This window comes from Sardina pilchardus, chromosome 16, assembly GCF_963854185.1.
Source record: "Sardina pilchardus chromosome 16, fSarPil1.1, whole genome shotgun sequence".
Taxonomy (NCBI): domain Eukaryota; kingdom Metazoa; phylum Chordata; class Actinopteri; order Clupeiformes; family Clupeidae; genus Sardina; species Sardina pilchardus.
Window position 1 is genome coordinate 27,507,652 of NC_085009.1, and position 15,769 is coordinate 27,523,420.

The 15,769-nt window shown below is 40.6% G+C and overlaps 1 protein-coding gene across 1 annotated transcript in view; it reads left to right on the plus strand.

Annotated features, from left to right (window-relative positions):
* The first annotated feature begins 307 nt into the window (after nucleotides 1-307).
* Nucleotides 308-15,769, plus strand: part of LOC134059629 (NLR family CARD domain-containing protein 3-like) — a 130,091-nt gene continuing 114,629 nt past the window's right edge. Inside the window, exons 1-7 of the mRNA XM_062516070.1 lie at nucleotides 308-357; nucleotides 877-993; nucleotides 5,126-5,201; nucleotides 5,331-5,547; nucleotides 5,699-7,469; nucleotides 13,946-14,119; nucleotides 14,255-14,292. Coding sequence (XP_062372054.1) covers nucleotides 308-357; nucleotides 877-993; nucleotides 5,126-5,201; nucleotides 5,331-5,547; nucleotides 5,699-7,469; nucleotides 13,946-14,119; nucleotides 14,255-14,292 — 2,443 coding nt within the window. The remainder of the gene's footprint in view (nucleotides 358-876; nucleotides 994-5,125; nucleotides 5,202-5,330; nucleotides 5,548-5,698; nucleotides 7,470-13,945; nucleotides 14,120-14,254; nucleotides 14,293-15,769) is intronic.

Below are 15,769 nucleotides of genomic sequence, written 5' to 3' on the forward strand. Positions count from 1 at the left end.
TGCAGTCTTACAGTACAGTATGTGCTGCTGGGAGGTAAGAGAACGGTTCACCATTTGCAAAAGCTCAAATGCCAAACAGCGGAAAACACTTTTAAAGAAGCTTGTAGGCTTGTTACAATAGATATCATGTGGTCTGTAACTACTTGTTGCCGTACTTGTTGCTGTTGTTCAAGACAACTGTGCATAATAACATATCTACCCTGCTGTCTGCTATTCATACTGTATGTGATGTGTGCTGTCTTTAGGTTTTTTGTTATTTGTAGGTTATCATGGCGAGATTAATTTGAATGACATGAGTGGCTGAAACATGGAAAAACAAGACAACAGAAAGCAGGACGGCACTCTAAAGGGGCAAAGGTACTGTAGACTGATAAGCACATAATAAACTAGAAAAGCACTCAGAGAGCGCAGACCTCCACCTGTATTGTTCTTCCTAGTTGTCATACTGTACATTTGAACCTAAACTATTCAGATTGCCACCACGTGGCCATACCATGCTATTACACCACTAAGCTAAATACATAAACACCGACGGAATCCCGACGGAATTACGAGTCACTCCCAAAATTTAATCGTTTCTTCCTTGGGTCCATGTCTGACCTTCCCTGAAAATTCCATCGAAATACTGGTAGCCTACTTGCAAAAGTAGCGAAACAAATCATTGATGATTACTTAATTAGTTGGTTGTAATCATTGCAAGTTGCTGATGAATCAGAAAAAGATGTTCTTCCGACATTAGCATGATGCTATCTGTGCTACCTATCTACTGTATCTGGGTGCATACATATAGATGTGGGTATTTGTGCTATAAAGAGCATCCCAGCTCTATATGGGACACAGCATATTTTTGTCACAGACTTCATTTTTACACCACAGCTCACTCCATCATGAGAGGCCTCCTTCACCTGTGCCCACTTGTGTGTCCATGAAGAGTAACAAGTCAGAGGGTCGTGACATAAACTTCCAACATGATGATGTCACAGATGGATCAAGGCAAGTCCTTAAAACAGAGCAGGAATCAGATGCATACTTTATTTCCCCTGGGAAAGACTGTTAACCCTCCTGTTGTGTTCATTTCATGTTACTGATGAATCAGAAAAAGATGTTCTTCCGACATTAGCATGATGCTATCTGTGCTACCTATCTACTGTATCTGGGTGCATACATATAGATGTGGGTATTTGTGCTATAAAGAGCATCCCAGCTCTATATGGGACACAGCATATTTTTGTCACAGACTTCATTTTTACACCACAGCTCACTCCATCATGAGAGGCCTCCTTCACCTGTGCCCACTTGTGTGTCCATGAAGAGTAACAAGTCAGAGGGTCGTGACATAAACTTCCAACATGATGATGTCACAGATGGATCAAGGCAAGTCCTTAAAACAGAGCAGGAATCAGATGCATACTTTATTTCCCCTGGGAAAGACTGTTAACCCTCCTGTTGTGTTCATTTCATGTTAATCAGTTATGTGTTCCCGGTCAAAAATGGCCGACCCCAGTATAATTGATCGTAAATCCATAGTTATACATATGTATTCACCTAATGTTGTTACAGTATGTATCTTTTAATTAGCTCAAGTCCTTGTGAACATTACTTCTTTTAATGTTCTATTTGCTATTTCTGGCCTGTAGGCCTCATTGACCTGAGCTCATAGAAGTCATTTAGAAAAATAGCATAATATATGCATTATTTTGGCTCTAATCAACATAAAGATAAATATATTGGGTTAATATATCACAGAGTACATTATGTCCAAGTTTTAAAATGATCTTTGTTTTGAAACCATTTCAAGTTTTTCTCAGTTGCACAAAATCATACTTTTTGTTTCCCGGTATGATTTTATTTGTAAAGAATGACCATAAATAGTCAATAGTGTGCCTTTTCTGAGCCACAACTGACAAAACTCTCTTGATTAGGGCTGGCACAGGTCTCCTGAGGTATTTTGACCCATTCTTTCATTGCGAATTGTTCCAGCTGCATAGTTTCCGAACATGGACATTCACTTTGAGCACCCGACACAGATTCTCAATTGGATTGAGGTCTGGGCTCTGTGTGGGCCACTCCAGGACCTTGGTTTTGGTATCCTTGAGCAACTGTTGGACCAATTTTGATGTATGCTTTGGGTAATTGTCTTGTTGGAAGACCCTGCGACGACCTAAAGCTAGTCTAAGAGCCCATTTCTGCATATTATACTTCAAAATGTTCATTTTCCTTTTTCATGATACCATGCACCTGAGCAAGGTTCCCTGTGCCTGAGGCTGCGAAACAGCCCCACAGCATGATGCTCCCACCACCATGTTTAACTGTGGGGTTCAACTTAGGGTTGAAAGCATCTCCCTTTCTTCGCCAAACATAAGCAACATCCATGTTCCCAAACAGTTCCAGATTAGTCTCATAAGACCAAAGCACAGACTTCCAAAACTAATTTTTTATCTCTCAAATGCTCACGTGCAAATCTCAGTCTGATAGAGAGGTAGATAGATAGATACATTATAGATCCCCAAGGGGAAATTCAAGGTTGTGATGTGCCACTCTTTGAGTAAAGGGGTTCTTCTGAGACGATGGCCCAACTTTGTTCCTTGAAATATCAACTCCAGACCAGGCCAGGTCAGCAACAGTCATCTTGGCAGATGTCCGGCCTTCTTGCTGACATCTCTGACTATTTTCCTCTCCAGAGTTCTTGACATCTTGTGCTTACAACCACACCCAGGTTTGTTTTGTAGAATTTGTCTCCTTGTACTTGGCAATAATGCAACGTACAGCAGTTCTAGACACTGTGAAATGCTTGGAAATGGCAATATAACCTTCCCCCTTATGATCCTCCACTATCTTCTTTCTGAGCTCAAGACTGATTTCCTTTGTCTTTGACATGGTCAGTAAGAGTAGTGTCGTGTCAAAATGTGGGTATTTAATAATCCAATAATGCAAACTTGCAAGATGAAAGAATACTGAAGATTGTGTTTATTCCTCCCAGAGCCACGGTTCATGAAGCATGCTCGTACAGTACAAAATGTCACTTTGCTCTTATACCTGGTGAAACTACTGTAACATATCTGTGGTCACCCAAAATAGCAGAGAGTTGTACACCTTCTCTCCTAACTAGGTAAAGGTCAGTTGGCCAGTTCTTGCAATGCAAGCATATCTTGTCTCCAAGATGCTTGTTCGTCATACATGTGTTGCCACGTAGTCTAGTAACTATGAATAACCTTGTTTTCCAAGTCATCCCCACTTGCAGTGGGTCAGACTCACAGTGTTCACTACTTATGCACATTTTGTTCTATAGGGAAATATACTACAGTAGTCCCTCGATAATGTGTACAAGTGCCTTGTGCCTTGTTTCTTGGAGTCCTTTTATGCTGATTGAATGCTCGGGTATTGTTATGAAGTCAATTGACTGTACAGGAGTGGTTTGAAAGCTGATTGGTTAATTAGGTGTGTTTTGATAGCAAACAAATCACATGCGCAGTTATATTATCACCCATCCCATCATGGGGGCTAATGTTTTTGACCACTATATTTGATATAAAGTAAAACTAAAAATGTGTTTTATGTTCCAAAATGTTCGGCACAAGCTACTAAATAGCACTTTTTATGTGTGCCCAGCAACACATGCATGTGTGGGTGTAGGACAGAAACTGTTCATATGAATTGGCAAGTCACTCAACTCAATTTCACACACTTTTTGTAGTCACACCCATTCATTTCTAATGACCGGTCATTTTTGACCGGGAACACCACAGGTGTACACAAGTTGAATAAAACACACAAAATTGCATCAAAGTTATCAAAAAATATTTTTGTGTGTTCAGATGCCCTATGTGAACAAAGTCATGAAATCTCATGACAATCAGATTAAGTTAACTATACTTTTCAGAGACAAAATGTGCAGAATTGTGACAGATTTGACCGGATGGGATCTCCATCATGTATGACTCTTTGTGCTTTTATTTAGGGTCATTTACGCCATAAATACCAAATATGTGCTTTCCCTCTCCCTTAAGAGCCATACAATAGTTTATTTGATGCGTTTACTATAGTCGACTTTCACTGACAATATGGCTGACTGCAAAAGTTGTGCAGCAAGAAGGCCAAAAAAACGTTTGGGAGCGATTTGGGCTGGTCGTCCTATGTGATGACACAGTCACAGACTATTATCTGCTTTGACTGTGAGGCGTTGTACAAGTATGGTGGACATAAGACAGGTACATCAAACCTGATAGGGCATTCATGTCGTGGGTCAGTTCCACAGCCTAACTAGTCTGTCACACAAATGCCCTCAAATCAGCCCTTAGTATCAGCATTTCTGAAATATAAGGTGTCACTTATAAATTAGCGAATATTTTTGATCGTTGAGTGGGTGTGGATTGACTCCTGAGGAGTTGGGTGGGTGCGGGTGTTAAAGACCCTTGACCTACTGTATGCATCACCAGTAGGTAACATTCTGCTGGAGCTCCTTGAATGCTTTTGTTCCTAGTCCATCGGATTTACAGCTTTTACATGGTGTGTTAAAGTTTCAGCAATATAAGGCCGACCCAGCTGTGCTTTAGGGCAAACTCACCTATTCATGATCTGCATGGTGTGTTGCCATGGCAAAGCCGACCCAGCCGTGCATTAGGGCAAACTAACCTGTTCATCATGGAACTGCCTGGATGAACAGTAGTCCTGATGTTTTTATTCACTCATGCACATTGTTTGTGCATTTTAATAGTAATAAAATAATAGTAGAGTTTGAAGTTAACATGATGTAACAGGATAACTAGTGCCGCATGTGGTGTTATAATTAGCTGTCCTGGGGGTTTTACACTGTACTGACACAGACAGTGTCCTCTCAACTAGACACAAGACTATTTATTTACAAGGACAATTACGAATGGCACCTAGTGGTAGAATTATGCAAAATGTATGTGCTCTCTTCGCACTGAGCCCATACCAACCCATACTCTTACTCTTTAAGTTTGATACAACAAAGCCTTATTCACCCGCATTTCAGAATGTTTTATGAGTTGGCCCTGCCATAGACTCCGATGACATAAGAACTGTGGGGATCTTCTGTACCCACAAAGATGTGCATGCACAACTAATGGAAGTCTGTTTGTGTTTTTTTGCCTTAAATACTCAGTGGTGAAAAGGAAGAATGCAAACCAGATGCCGTCAGTGAGCACTTCACCCAGGGGGACCTCAAGCACATATTCCAGGTTTGTATGGAGCTATGTCATGCTGCACTGATATACACATTTCTGATGTTACAATACAGAGCAATAATAATCTGGTCTTATTCAAAACCTGGGCATTATAATACAAACTTAGCTGAGATTTGTTTTCAGTTGCTTGAGGAGAAGATAATTGACTTTCTGAAGAATGAGCTGAAGAGATTCAAGAAGATTTTGAATCCAGATTACAGAGAAAACTTTGAGGCTAAAGAGCAGGATGAGAGTGATGCCAGAGAAGGGGCTCTCAAGATTGCACTGCACTTCCTGAGGAACATGAAGCAGAAACATATCGCTGACAAACTGCAAGAAAGTAAGAAATGTTACTTTATTTGCAATTGCAATGGTTGTCACCAAGAAGCTACATTTCATAAACAGAACATTGCTGCAGTGAATGATGAAATGGATGTCTTTGCTGTTGATGGCTTGATAAACATAATTATTTTATTTTTGTGAATTAGATGAACATGATGTAGTTTGTCAAGCTGAGCTGAAGAGAAATATCAAAATTAAGTACCAGAGTGTGTTTGAAGGAATACCTAAGCAAGGGAGCTCTGCTCTGCTGGAAAAGATCTACACTGAGGTCTACATCACAGAGGGAGGAAGTGGGAAAGTAAATGAGGAGCATGAAGTCAGGCAGATTGAGTCCATATCCAAGAGACCAGCTGGACAGGAGACACCAATCAAATGCAGAGACATCTTTCAGCCCTTACCTGGCCAAGACAAACCAATCAGAAGTGTCATCATGAAGGGAGTAGCTGGAATTGGCAAAACTGTCTCAGTTCAAAAGTACATCCTGGACTGGGCTGAAGGAAAAGAAAACCAGGATATCCACTTCATATTTCCACTGCCTTTTCGGGAGCTCAACCCCATGAAAGAAAATCATCTCTCTTTGATGGATCTTCTCCAAACCTTTTTCTCAGAAACGAAGCAGTTAACTTTTCTCAGCCAGGGGAAGTACAAAGTGTTGTTCATCTTTGATGGTCTGGATGAATGCAGACTCCAACTAGACTTTCAGAAAAATGACATTTTGACTGAAGTGACAACAGCCACTTCATTGGATGTACTCCTGACAAATCTCATCAAGGGTAACCTGCTTCCCCCTTCTCTCCTTTGGATCACTTCTCGACCAGCAGCAGCCAATCAAATTCCTCCGCAGAATGTTGACCGGGTCACAGAAGTACAAGGATTCAGTGACCTTCAGAAAGAGGAATACTTCAGGAAGAGAACATGTGATCAGACTCTTGCCAACAAAGTCATTTCTCACATTAATTTATCAAAAAGCCTCCACATTATGTGCCACATACCAGTGTTCTGCTGGATTGCTGCTACTGTGCTTGAACTTCTTCTGAAGAATGAAAGAGGTAAGGAAGTTCCAAAGACTTTGACCGAGATGTACACATATTTCCTCGTTTTTCAAACCAAACAGAAGAGTCTAAAGTTTGATGGAGTATATGACATGGAACCTCAGTGGAACCGGGCTAGTCTCCTTGCTCTTGGAAAGTTGGCCTACAACCAGCTGGAGAAGGGTAACCTGATCTTTTATGAAGACGACCTGAGAGAGAGTGGTATTGATGTCAAAGAGGCAGTAGTACACTGTGGCATTTGCACCCAGATTTTTCGAGAAGAGTCAGGCCTTCACCTGGAGAAGTTGTACTGTTTTGTTCATCTGAGCATCCAGGAGTACCTTGCAGCGTTGTATGTGATCCTGATGTTAGCTGAGGGGAAAGATCTCATGTCCCCACAGCAACCCCCCAGAACAGTGTTTCAGCTTCTGAAATGGCAAACAACGGAGACATCTATGACCACCTTACAGAAGAGTGCTGTGGAGAAAGCTTTGGAACATGAAGATGGGCGCTTTGATCTGTTCCTCCGTTTCCTTCTTGGGCTCTCTCTGGAATCCAACCAGAGACTCTTAAGAGGTCTGATGAAGACAGTACAACATGAAAGCAAAGAGCAAATAGCCAGATACATAAAGACAAAGATCAGGGAGATACCATCATCAGAAAGAGTTCTCAACCTCTTCCACTGTCTGAATGAAGTCAATGATCACTCCTTAGTGAAGGAGGTCCAGAGCTTTCTAAGTGCAGGGACACTTTCAGCAGCCAAACTCTCATCCAGCCAGTGGTCAGCTCTTGTGTTTGTGCTTCTGACATCAGAAGAAAGGCTGGATGTGTTTGATTTGAAGAAGTACAGCAGGTCTGATGAATGTCTCATAAGGCTGCAGCCAGTAGTGGAGGAATCCCAAAAGGCTCTGTAAGTAGGATAGCAATACTAATGGGCAGTACATATGGGCACACATATGGTACATGGGCACACATATGGTATCAATGTCTTTTCTCAAGAGTCTGTTAACTGGTGGAATATTTTCCTCTTAAGGCTCAACAGTTGTGGGCTCACTGAGAGGAGCTGTGCAGGTCTGGCATCTGTCCTCACCAAAGCATCTTCAAAGCTGAAATATCTGGACCTCAATGGCAACAGTATTGGAGATAATGGTGTCCAAGAGTTGTGTAGGGGATTGGGTAGCCCAAACTGTGCACTGGAGACACTCAGGTAAGACATTTCAGTATTCCTCAATAAGACATTTCAGTATTCCTTAATGAGACATTTCAGTATTCCTTGATAAGACACATCATACAGCAGTGATGTTATCCAGTGTGGGGGGGTCTTCACATAGCAGTGATGTTGTCTATTAGGGGGTGTATAACTTAATGATACGTGGAAATCTACATATTGTGTGTTTTCTGGTGCATTGACTAAATAATCATTTCCTTTCAGGCTCTCTGACTGTAGTATCACAGAGAAGGGCTACGCTAGTCTGGCTTCAGCCCTGAGGTTAAATCCCAAACACCTGAGAGAGCTTGATCTCAGTGGAAATGATCCAGGGAAAAATGGAGTCAAACTGATTATAGACTTGAAAGAGGATCCACAGTTTACACTGGGAAATGTCCAGTAAGTATATTTCTGGAAGAGCAGTGGACAGTCCAGTTGTGTATCAAAGATGGTCAAATGCTTCATATGGATATACACTATATTGCCAAAAGTATTGGGTCACTCGCCTTGACCCTCTAATGGCTTCAGCGACATCCCATTCTTAATCTATAGAGTTTAATATGACATTTGTCCACCCTTTGCAGCTATAAAGATTCAAGGCTTTCCATAAGGTTTAGGAGCGTGTTTATGGGAATTTTTGGTCATTCTACCAGAATTGCATTTGTAAGGTCACACACTGATGTTGGATGAGGAGACTGGCTCTCAGGATCCGCTCGAATCCATCCCAAAGGTGTTCTACCAGGTTGAGGTCAGCACTCTGTGCAGGCCAGTCAAACTCATCCACACCAAACTCTGAAATCAATGTTTTTATGGACCTTGCTTTGTGCACTGGTGCACAGTCATGTTGGAACAGGAAGTGGCCATCCAAACTGTTACCACAAAGTTTGGAGCATGGAATTATCCAAAATCTCTTGGTTAATGCTGTAGCATTCAGAGTTCCTTTCACTGGAACTAAGGGGCCGAGCCCAGCTTGGGATGGACCCTTCCTGATCCAACATGACTGTGCACCAGTGCACAAAGCAAGGTCCATAAAGAAAGAGGATGACAGAGTTTTGTGTGGTTGAACTTGACTGGCCTACACTTCACCTCAACCCAACACCTCAACCCAACAGAACACCTTCAGGATGAATTAGAGCAGAATCTGAGAGACTCCTCTTCCAACATCAGTGTGTGACCTCACAAATGCGCTTCTGGAAGAATAGTCAAAAATCCCCATGAACACACTGCTAAACTTTATGGAAAGCCTTCCCAGAAAAGTTGAAGCTGTTATTGCTGCGTAGAGTGGACTGACATCATATTAAACCCTATGGATTAAGAATGGGATGTAACTGAAGTTCATAAGTGAATCAAGGCAGGTGACCCAACACTTTTGCCAGTATAGTGTATTTCATCAAGCTGGTGAAGTTTCAGACTGCTTGCAGTTGATTTTGTTGTGGTGGAGACACCTTCTGTAGAGATTCAGTTGGTCTGTAATGAATATGATATTTGAAGAGTCAAGATGAGCTTAGGTCCTGCAGAGAAAACTGAATCTGTGAGATTCAAAGCTGCAGCACCAGGCCAAACAGATAGAATAATAACACACATAAATGTGTAGCAATGCACCATTCAATTCATGAGTTGGAATTTGAATTGAATTGGCCCCACCCCACAGGAAGTTGAATTTGAATTGAAATTGGAATGACAGGAAGTGGAATTCAATTCACGGCAATTAAAAACAATTCCACAGTCACTTAACAGGAAGAATGTGTTGAATTTAACATACATTCAGTTCAGGAAAAATTACATTGGAAATGTCATTGATTACTGTTTTCAATTATAAGTTGTGTGTTTGTTGAGATCATATCTGACATATTTTGTGAAACTTCATTATTAACTCATTGAGTGCCAACAACGTAATATTGCGTTTTTAGCTCCCATGCGTAGAGTGCCAACAACGCAATATTGCGTTTTTCGCTTTTTTTTTTAATTACGAAACTAGACACTCTAACTCACCTTATGTGTGATTTTTGGAAGTCTATCATGAAGAGAACTGAAGTAGATGACGATCAAAAACTACAAATGAAATCCTACAATCCGTAAATGTACGTCTGTCTTAAGTGGCTTATATCTCCGTTTCTAGAGGAACAACGGGGATTTTGATGAAAACTAGCCACTGTTTAGCTTGCGAATTCTCAGGACTGGAGACACGTAGAGATAAACGGTTTTCACCCACTGAGAGCTCAGAGTCTTACGTTTCAAATGAGCCATAGTATATGTCCATAACTATAACATAGAATACGCTGTGGCTCTACAAAAATAGTCAACAACGATCTAGCTTGCCGGCACTCTGGGACATAGCTTCCAAAAACAATGCGGCATTCAATGAGTTAAACACTGCAAAAGTAAAAGGTACTCAAAACAAGTGAAATGATCTGTCCATGCAGCAAGATAATTTCACTTGACAAGATTTTGTGAATTAAGATAAATAACAAATCTAAATCTAGAAATAAGCATGTCTACAGAGGTATTTGGAAACTTAACATAAGTTGAAATTGCTGGTTTTAAGATCACATTCAGATTACTTATAAATATGCTTTTTACATCCCCAAAATAAGTAAAATATACTTAATATAAGCATACAAGATGCTGGTTGTAAAATGAGGTTACTTAAATTTAAACTTTTTACAGCCTCAGAAAAGTCTAGAACTTTATATTTAAAGTTGTTACAGCCTCAGAATGAGTTCAATATATTATAAATATAAGCATATACTGCTTTTTTAAGATGATATCTTCAATCTGTTGCGTTTTGTATCCTTCTGATGATTACAGGGCTCCTATAATCACAGCTGAGATCGCTACTCAGGGTGTGTGCATATATCCTTTTAGACTGTGAGGCTCTCACTTTGCTAAGAGGGGGGTGTGGGTGCCACCGTCTTTAGACCAGGCGAGGCTCTCACCTTGCTAAAGACTAAGTACTTCCCCTTTTCGACTCTGCGAGGCTCTCGCTTGCGAAAAAGGGGAAGTATATATCAGTGTCGTGTCTTTTGCAAAGGCCCCTTTTCAATGGGTTTAGGATGCACGAAAGGACTGATACATGAATCAAAATCCTTAATCAGGAGTTCAGGGTCAACAAGTAAATATTATACAGGAGGCTCTCCATATATCTATTTCATGTTAACCCTATTACCTGCAATCGTGCTTGTAATTATGTGATTCTCTTGTTATAGTGGGACTGGGCTATTTACTGCATAAACTAATCTGTGACAATGATTTCTAAAAGTCTTCCTCCTGTTACAAAGGCTGTCGCCTGTCAATGGAGTGACAAAGGGGACCTATTCCTCGTGGTCACAGAAAGATTCATATATAACTGTTCTAGTGACGGACTTCTATGATATAGAAGACAACTGGTCAATCTTATTTGGGATTGGGAATTCAGATAATATTTTCCTCCTCCGACGAGGGTGAATAGTTGGGGTTAAGGGGGTCCTAGGTTCCTAATTGTAAGTTGTGTAACACAGCTGGGGGAAACAGTTTCTCTTATCCCACCGGAAACATGCAACAAACTTAATCTAATTCTATTGACAGGGCCAAGTGATTCAAGATGGGCTTTTTTAGGACAAATCTGTATAGCACTCATGGCATATAACAGATCTAAGAGATAATTTGTATTCCATTTTTACATACATTAGTTACTAAAAAAAAACAGATTTCCGTATCTTTGCTTGTGTGATGTGCATTTGGACCTTGTAAAGGCCCCCGAACCTTATTCTTTACAGAAACACGCCCGCTAAATAAAGTCCGGTTGGTTTTGTGACCGCATCGGTGCATAGGACCTTCCTTCCTAAATACACAGCTGAGTTCGCTACTCCAGTGTATGTCAGTGCATTGCGCAGTAAGTGTTTGCCCATTAACAGTGTCTTAGAAAGTAAGCCCTCAAACGGACAATCTTACCAGCTTCCTGCCTGGTCTCCTCTGTAGGCGTGCGCCTCTTGCAAGAAGTTCAGCATTCTCGTTGACACAGGGGAGGCAAAAGAAAACTCGAAGAAGGACTCTGCTGCCTTTTAACAGAATCCCTAACCAAGGGTTAGGGCTCTGACTTTATTGAATAAAAAAAATCTTCTTGCGCTCAGTTGACAAAGTCCAGAAGAGGTGATGGAGAGCGCTTGTGTGTGTCTGCCCCAGTCCCGGGACACTTTTTATATTTGCCCAGCTGAACCTGAATCTATCACTGGTATTACAGTCAGCTGATTGGCTATTTGTTGTTCCTCTTTCTGGTAGCTACCCTCAACTCTTCATACTTAAAATACTGACACAGCACACTGATGTTGCCCATACATGGCTCTACGCTGAAACTATTAAACTTAAAACTCTAACACAGCATTCAGATGTAACCCATATATGGGCCTAAGCAGGAACTACCAAACTTACAACTCTAACACAGCATTACTCTATAAGCCTGACTAAAACACTTTAAGGGCTAAACAATTGTGCTCTAAAGGATTAAGCAAAACACATTCTAAAGCTAAACAAAACCACACTTTAAGCTTTTAGTAAAAACACACTTCTACTCTAAGTAAATATTCTTTTCATACCAGTTATCTATCATTGCTGCATTAGCACATTTTTATTTGGTTTAGAGCAAGCTGGAATCAAGCAGTTATATTAAGACTTCTATCTAGTGAACTATCTCATATAATCTTTTGTCTTTTCCACGGTTCACATTTTCTGCCACTTTCTACAAATCTTAAATGTCATCTTAAATTAAGGCAAATTTTCTTGTTACTGAATCTTAAAACAAGCTTTAGTTTGATGAGAATTTGAGGGAGAGATGTAAAAGATCTCACTTTAACAGTATTTACTTCATTTTAAGATTTCATGCCTATTTGAGACAAATTTGTGCTATTTCTGCTTGATTTAAGATAGTGTAAAGTTGAACACTTAAAGTAAGAAATTACTCTCAAAACAATATAAATGATCTAACACTTCTAATCTATTTTTTTTATCTTGATAATAATTCAATTATTTGTAGTGTACCCTTAAATTATGTATATGAATTTATTTGAATTTCATTGAATTTCCATTCTACTTCCCTTAATTCAAATTCAAATTGTAATTCTGTATCCTGTATTTGTCCTGTATCCTGTTTTTTTTTCAAGAATTTCATTGGAATTTAGGAGTCATTCTCAATTCATTTCTGAATGTTGCACAAGCCTGCTGAAAACAGCACATGTAGCAGCTCATAATTTCATTATTACTCGATTGTCTCTCACCAAAGTATTTGTGTCTTTCTATGAACACATCATTGATGATTATGTCAGGTGAGATTAAAGGTTTGTTGTCCTCCTTATTTGTCCAGGTTCCTGAAGAGTAGTGCTGCTGAGGAAGCCTGTGCTGCTGTGGCTTCAGCTGTGGGTTCAAACCCCTTACTCATGACTGAGCTGGATCTGAGTGGACACATACCAGGAGCCTTGGGAGTGACTCAGCTGTGTGCTTTACTGCAGGATCCCCACTGCACACTGCAGAGCATATGGTTAGTGGATGTTGTTGCATTCACTTCACATAAAACAGCTGGGGTTAAAGGTGGTGTTGCTGTGATTTTGTTACAAAGTCAATCATTATTGTTTTCTTTATTACACCAACGTTAAACTGGAGAACTCTGAAAATAGACTATTCTCTGTCCTTACTTTTCCCACATAGAAGTGCACTTCTGTGAGATGTACACAGTGTTGTGTGTTCAGTACAGTGAGGCTGATTGATTGTAAGATGCTCTGATGTGTATAATCAATGATAATGCAGCTGTAGCAGCAGCTGTAAAGGGGGGTGAGTGATGAATCTCACTGAATGGAAATCCGATTTGTTTTCGTGAGATGACATCACATATTAAAAACTTCTGAATGTGCTACTTCACATCTTCAGTTAACAGTAGTCTTTGCAATATGTTCAAAACACACACGCAGTCGCACACTCTCACCCACACACACACACAAACACCCACCACTCGATTTTTCATTTAGTCACTTGCTTACACACACACACACATACACACACAAACACCACTGACTCACTCACTCACACTCGAATACACACACACACACACACACACACACACACACACACTCACTCACACACACACATTGACAGTAACGTTGATTGTCCAAAAAGAAATGAAGATTAAGCATTTCTCTTACTTCTCTCTACAGCCTGGATAACTGCAGTTTTGGAGAGGAAGGCTTCAGAGCTCTTGCATCAGCACTGAGATCAAACCCCTCACACATGAGAGAGCTGCAGCTGAGTAGGAATAAAGCAGGAGACTCAGGAGTGAAGCACCTTTCATCTCTTCTGGAGGATCCCAACTGTAAATTGGATAAACTAGTGTGAGTATCACAAGACCAAATACTGAGTTGATATCAGTGAATTTGACAGTGTGGTTTTCGGGGGTGGGTGGGGTTTTTATCATAACAACTTAGTGTACTTGGAAAACTACATATTGTGAAATCCTTTCCTTTCAGGCTCTCTGACTGCAGTATCACAGAGAAGGGCTACGCTAGTCTGGCTTCAGCCCTGAGGGTAAATCCCAAATACCTCAGAGAGCTTGATCTCAGAGGAAATGATCCAGGAACATCTGGAGTCAAACTGTTTTTAGACCTAAAGGAGGATTCACAGTGTGCACTGAGAAATGTCCAGTAAGTATATTTCTGGAAGAACAGTCGACAGTCCAGTTGTGTGTCAACGATTGTCAAAGGCTTCATATGGATATATTTCATCAAGCTGGTGAAGATTCAGACTGCTTGCAGTTGACTTTGTTGTGGTGGAGACAACTTCTGTAGAGATTCAGTTGGTCTGTAATGAATATGATATTTGAAGAGAAAATATGAGCTTAGGGCCTGCAGAGAAAACTGAACCTGTGAGATTTAAAGCTGCAGCACCGTGCCAAGCAGATAAAATAATGACACACACATAAAGGGTAGCAATACACCCTTTCTGGAAACAGGATAAGTAACAGGTCATCAATTCATTCAGGCAGATGCTATTTGCACCCAGGGTGCAAATTATGAACATTACTATTTACACCCGGGGTGTCTATAATGGCAGATGCTATTTGCACCCGGTATTTGTAAATAGCGATCACTGTTACACTGTTATTCATGCATAGGGCAAATAGCCATTGTTGCTATTTACACCCAGGTGTCCATAGTCAATAATACTATTTACACCCAGGTGTCCATAGTCAGTAATACTATTTACACCCAGATGTCCATAGTCAATAATACTATTTTGTTGTTACGTCACAGGGTGTAAATAGCTCAGCTATGTGGTCAAGGCTATTTGCACCAGGGGTGCAAAAACCAGGGGTGCAAATAGACACTCACATACTATTTACACCCGGGTGCAAATAATCAACAATACTATTTACACCCGGGTGCAAATAATCCACAATACTATTTACACCCGGGTGCAAATAATCAACATTACTGTTTACACCCGGGTGTGTCTAATCAACAATGCTATTTACACCCGATGTCTAACATCCATGTAGGCTACTTGTACACTGTCAATAGGCCTGTAGGCTATTTACCAGCTCTACAGTTTTTAGCTGTTTCGCCATGTCTGGGTAACTTACAGTATATGGAAGTGATTATACAAATATTAGGCTGATGAGTGGTCATGTGGTAGCTTGATCAAAGGCAAGCTAGTTCAGAGTTATTTTCTGAGTTGTCTTCAAGGCAGCGCTGCCACTGTTGACTTAAACTTCTACTCAACTGTACAAAACTGAAATAAAACTAGTTTATCTTTGACAGGTTCAAAAAGCACAAGCTCTTATTTGCCGCGAGGTAACGTCATCTAAGAAAAGAGAGAGTCGTTCGTACCATGAAAAAAAAGGCATCACCTATGCAGAGATTCGAACCATGAACCCCTGGGCCAAAGTCCGATCACATACCCACCACACTACAGCCCGTTCTGTTAAAGCGGGAGATATTGCATTTAAGTTGTGATTAATAGGTAACGGTAAACAAACTAATAGA